Raw genomic sequence first — 6,085 nt, forward strand, 5'->3', positions numbered from 1 at the left:
TGGAATGGTATCCAATACATCAAACACATGGTTTGATGCCATTCCATTTTCTCCGTTCCAGCCGTCATTACGAGCCGTCCTCCCCCTCAGCAGCCCCCACTGCCGTGAACCATAGGGGTGAACAACGGCAGCAGCAAACCCAACGCCAGCAGTGGTTGGTCACAAAAGGCAAAGCCCCTTATGGGATTCATTTGAGTACATTGCTGGAAAGGACAAAAGCAAACGTATTGTAGTGTCAGAAGATGGCGGCGTGTGTGGAACAGAGATACAAGGGAAAAACCCCAACCAACCTCAAAGTTCATCTGAACACAAACAATGTCAGGATAAAAGCAAGGTGAGACAGATATTAATTCATGTTTGGAATTCAGTCAGGATTCGACTACTGGTATCATATGAACACACATACGACATGTAACATTTTTTTAATTGCAGGACATGAGCTTTAAAATGGCTAAATGTTCTCTTCGTTCGATGGCATAATGTGTAGAATTGTAGAAAATGATATTTAAAACTGCACATTTTTCTCTTTGCCAAAAAGGGTGCGAACAGTGTGAACAGTTTGGGGTCGCGTGGGTTGTGAGGTGGGGGTTTGTTACTACGCCGATAAATGACAACATCCATCTGGTTCTTTGCCACCTAGGACATTTGTGTGACCGGACCATCTCAAATAGTACTTGAGTACCCCTGTTAGAGGACTACAACAAATAAATGTATTCTAGCCTCCCATACAGGCTGCTTTCTGTCTCCAACACTAAAACTTAAATAAAATCATTTACATTTTACATTTTAGTCATTTAGCAGACGCTCTTATCCAGAGCGACTTACAGTTAGTGAATACATATTTTTTTTATACTGGCCCCCCGTGGGAATCGAACCCACAACCCTGGCATTGCAAACGCCATGCTCTATCAACTGAGCTACATCCCTGCCGGCCATTCCCTCCCCTACCCTGGACGACGCTGGGCCAATTGTGCGCCGCCCATGAGTCTCCCGGTCGCGGCCGGCGGCGACAGAGCCTGGATTCGAACCAGGATCTCTAACAAAAAACTAATGTTTTCATCAAACTGAAACTGAATACAAACTAGTAAATCAAGTCTGAAAACTAACTGAAACTAAACTAAAAATCTAAAAACTAAAAACTAATAGAAATAAAAATTAATAGAAAATAACAAAACTATAATAACCTTGATGTCCGCGCACTACACACGCACAGTATTATAGCTGCCTCATGACCCCTGTTGTCCTCATGACCCCTGTTGTCCTCATGACCCCTGCTGTCCTCATGACCCCTGCTGTCCTCATGACCCCTGCTGTCCTCATGACCCCTGTTGTCCTCATGACCCCTGTTGTCCTCATGACCCCTGTTGTCCTCATGACCCCTGTTGTCCTCATGACCCATTCTGTCCTCATGATCCCTGTTGTCCTCATGACCCCTGCTGTCCTCATGACCCCTGTTGTCATCATGACCCCTGTTGTCATCATGACCCCTGCTGTCCTCATGACCCCTGTTGTCCTCATGACCCATTCTGTCCTCATGATCCCTGTTGTCCTCATGACCCCTGCTGTCCTCATGACCCCTGTTGTCATCATGACCCCTGTTGTCATCATGACCCCTGCTGTCCTCATGACCCCTGTTGTCCTCATGACCCCTGTTGTCCTCATGACCCCTGTTGTCCTCATGACCCCTGTTGTCCTCATGACCCCTTCTGTCCTCATGACCCCTGTTGTCCTCATGACCCCTTCTGTCCTCATGACCCCTGCTGTTCTCATGACCCCTGCTGTCCTCATGACCCCTTCTGTCCTCATGACCCCTGCTGTCCTCATGACCCCTGCTGTCCTCATGACCCCTGCTGTCCTCATGACCCCTTCTGTCCTCATGACCCCTGTTGTCCTCATGACCACTTCTGTCCTCATGACCCCTGTTGTCCTCATGACCCCTTCTGTCCTCATGACCCTTGCTGTTCTCATGACCCCTGTTGTCATCATGACCCCTGCTGTCCTCATGACCCCTGTTGTCCTCATGACCCCTGTTGTCCTCATGACCCCTGTTGTCCTCATGACCCCTGTTGTCCTCATGACCCCTTCTGTCCTCATGACCCCTGTTGTCCTCATGACCCCTTCTGTCCTCATGACCCCTGCTGTTCTCATGACCCCTGCTGTCCTCATGACCCCTTCTGTCCTCATGACCCCTGCTGTCCTCATGACCCCTGCTGTCCTCATGACCCCTGCTGTCCTCATGACCCCTTCTGTCCTCATGACCCCTGTTGTCCTCATGACCCCTTCTGTCCTCATGACCCCTGTTGTCCTCATGACCCCTTCTGTCCTCATGACCCTTGCTGTTCTCATGACCCCCGCTGTTCTCATGACCCCTGTTGTCCTCATGACCCCTGTTGTCCTCATGACCCCTGCTGTCCTCATGACCCCTTCTGTCCTCATGACCCCTGCTGTTCTCATGACCCCCGCTGTTCTCATGACCCCTTCTGTCCTCATGACCCCTGTTGTCCTCATGACCCCTGCTGTCCTCATGACCCCTTCTGTCCTCATGACCCCTGCTGTCCTCATGACCCCTTCTTTCCTCATGACCCCTTCTGTCCTCATGACCCCTGTTGTCCTCATGACCCCTCCAGAGAAAACTGGAGAGAGAGAGAAAAAGACACAGAGGTCCATCTCCATTGGGAACCTGCTCTCTCTCTCTCTCTCTCTCTGAACTACTTAAGAAGTCACAGTATTTTCATTAATAGCAAAACACTGCGGCTTTGACTTAAATAGGGCTATTTTCATAATCTAAGCCATGTGTGCGTGTGCACGCGCGCTTTAGAGGTCTGTTCGGGGCAAGTCGAGCCCCACCCTCTGTGATACGCTATATACAGTAACTGTCCTTGTGTGACAGTTTAGCTATAGAACTGTCTTTATACCTCCCTGCATGGCTGTACCATCTCTACCTCCCTGCATGGCTGTATCATCTATACCTCCCTGCATGGCTGTATCATCTATACCTCCCTGCATGGCTGTATCATCTATACCTCCCTGCATGGCTGTATCATCTATACCTCCCTGCATGGCTGTACCATCTCTACCTCCCTGCATGGCTGTATCATCTATACCTCCCTGCATGGCTGTACCATCTATACCTCCCTGCCTTGCTGTACCATCTATACCTCCCTGCCTTGCTGTACCATCTATACCTCCCTGCATGGCTGTACCATCTATACCTCCCTGCATGGCTGTACCATCTCTACCTCCCTGCATGGCTGTACCATCTATACCTCCCTGCATGGCTGTACCATCTATACCTCCCTGCATGGCTGTACCATCTCTACCTCCCTGCATGGCTGTACCATCTCTACCTCCCTGCATGGCTGTATCATCTATACCTCCCTGCATGGCTGTACCATCTATACCTCCCTGCCTTGCTGTACCATCTATACCTCCCTGCCTTGCTGTACCATCTATACCTCCCTGCATGGCTGTACCATCTATACCTCCCTGCATGGCTGTACCATCTCTACCTCCCTGCATGGCTGTATCATCTATACCTCCCTGCATGGCTGTACCATCTATACCTCCCTGCCTTGCTGTACCATCTCTACCTCCCTGCATGGCTGTATCATCTATACCTCCCTGCATGGCTCTACCATCTATACCTCCCTGCATGGCTGTACCATCTCTACCTCCCTGCATGGCTGTATCATCTATACCTCCCTGCATGGCTGTACCATCTATACCTCCCTGCCTTGCTGTACCATCTATACCTCCCTGCATGGCTGTACCATCTATACCTCCCTGCCTGGCTGTACCATCTATACCTCCCTGCATGGCTGTATCATCTATACCTCCCTGCATGGCTGTATCATCTATACCTCCCTGCCTGGCTGTCCATCTATACCTCTGCATGGCTGTATCATCTCTACCTCCCTGCATGGCTGTACCATCTATACCTCCCTGCCTTGCTGTACCATCTATACCTCCCTGCCTGGCTGTACCATCTATACCTCCCTGCATGGCTGTACCATCTATACCTCCCTGCCTGGCTGTATCATCTATACCTCCCTGCCTTGCTGTACCATCTATACCTCCCTGCCTGGCTGTATCATCTCTACCTCCCTGCATGGCTGTATCATCTATACCTCCCTGCCTTGCTGTATCATCTATACCTCCCTGCATGGCTGTATCATCTATACCTCCCTGCATGGCTGTATCATCTATACCTCCCTGCATGGCTGTACCATCTATACCTCCCTGCATGGCTGTACCATCTATACCTCCCTGCATGGCTGTACCATCTATACCTCCCTGCATGGCTGTATCATCTATACCTCCCTGCATGGCTGTACCATCTCTACCTCCCTGCATGGCTGTACCATCTATACCTCCCTGTCTGGCTGTACCATCTATACCTCCCTGCATGGCTCTACCATCTATACCTCCCTGCATGGCTGTACCATCTATACCTCCCTGCATGGCTGTACCATCTATACCTCCCTGCCTGGCTGTACCATCTATACCTCCCTGCATGGCTGTACCATCTATACCTCCCTGCCTTGCTGTATCATCTATACCTCCCTGCATGGCTGTACCATCTATACCTCCCTGCCTTGCTGTATCATCTATACCTCCCTGCATGGCTGTATCATCTATACCTCCCTGCATGGCTGTACCATCTATACCTCCCTGCATGGCTGTACCATCTATACCTCCCTGCATGGCTGTACCATCTATACCTCCCTTCCTGGCTGTACCATCTATACCTCCCTGCATGGCTGTACCATCTATACCTCCCTGCCTGGCTGTACCATCTATACCTCCCTGCATGGCTGTACCATCTATACCTCCCTGCATGGCTGTATCATCTCTACCTCCCTGCATGGCTGTACCATCTATACCTCCCTGCATGGCTGTATCATCTCTACCTCCCTGCATGGCTGTATCATCTATACCTCCCTGCCTGGCTGTACCATCTATACCTCCCTGCATGGCTGTATCATCTCTACCTCCCTGCATGGCTGTATCATCTATACCTCCCTGCCTGGCTGTACCATCTATACCTCCCTGCATGGCTGTATCATCTATACCTCCCTGCATGGCTGTACCATCTATACCTCCCTGCATGGCTGTACCATCTATACCTCCCTGCATGGCTGTATCATCTCTACCTCCCTGCCTTGCTGTACCATCTATACCTCCCTGCATGGCTGTATCATCTCTACCTCCCTGCCTTGCTGTACCATCTATACCTCCCTGCATGGCTGTATCATCTATACCTCCCTGCATGGCTGTATCATCTATACCTCCCTGCATGGCTGTATCATCTATACCTCCCTGCCTTGCTGTATCATCTATACCTCCCTGCATGGCTGTACCATCTATACCTCCCTGCCTGGCTGTATCATCTATACCTCCCTGCCTTGCTGTATCATCTATACCTCCCTGCATGGCTGTACCATCTATACCTCCCTGCCTGGCTGTATCATCTATACCTCCCTGCCTTGCTGTATCATCTATACCTCCCTGCATGGCTGTATCATCTATACCTCCCTGCATGGCTGTACCATCTATACCTCCCTGCATGGCTGTATCATCTATACCTCCCTGCCTGGCTGTATCATCTATACCTCCCTGCATGGCTGTATCATCTATACTTCCTCCTCTCACGTACCTTTCTGTACTGCATATCATCTAAAGCATCTATATACCCTTTGCCAAGAACTGCCAGATCCCTTCATTTGTTTTGTTAAATAGTTTTTTGTTTATTTTGTTTTTAAAGGGACTTTGAGATTCTATTTGTAATGAAAAGCGCCATATAAAATACATTGATGATTATTATTATTGTTATTATTACTGTCTAAATACACACAGTACAATAGTTAGGCTTTTTGTGATTCTATATAACTGCAATGCATTAATAACCTTTGTGTTGGGTAAAGACTGAGATCAGAGGAGTGTGCCAGAGGAGCACTAACCTTGATGACTTCTTCAGGTGCCAGCAGTGTGTGTGTGTGTGTGTGTGTGTGTGTGTGTAAAGCTGTAAAGAAACTACCAGGTCAGCTCTTTAACATAACCCAGTCAGCAGCATATGCCGTTTTCT

At 49.3% G+C, this 6,085-nt stretch overlaps 1 protein-coding gene across 1 annotated transcript; it reads right to left on the reverse strand.

Annotated features, from left to right (window-relative positions):
* Positions 1 to 298: 298 nt before the first annotated feature.
* Positions 299 to 5,136, reverse strand: LOC123491485 (uncharacterized PE-PGRS family protein PE_PGRS54-like). Its single transcript, XM_045222293.1, has 3 exons — positions 2,924 to 5,136; positions 1,212 to 2,633; positions 299 to 302 (listed from the first exon to the last, which is right to left on the reverse strand). Exons 1-3 carry the CDS (start codon positions 5,134 to 5,136, stop codon positions 299 to 301), a joined length of 3,639 nt encoding a protein of 1,212 aa, XP_045078228.1.
* Positions 5,137 to 6,085: the final 949 nt, after the last annotated feature.

Source organism: Coregonus clupeaformis, chromosome 8, assembly GCF_020615455.1.
Source record: "Coregonus clupeaformis isolate EN_2021a chromosome 8, ASM2061545v1, whole genome shotgun sequence".
Lineage (NCBI taxonomy): Eukaryota > Metazoa > Chordata > Actinopteri > Salmoniformes > Salmonidae > Coregonus > Coregonus clupeaformis.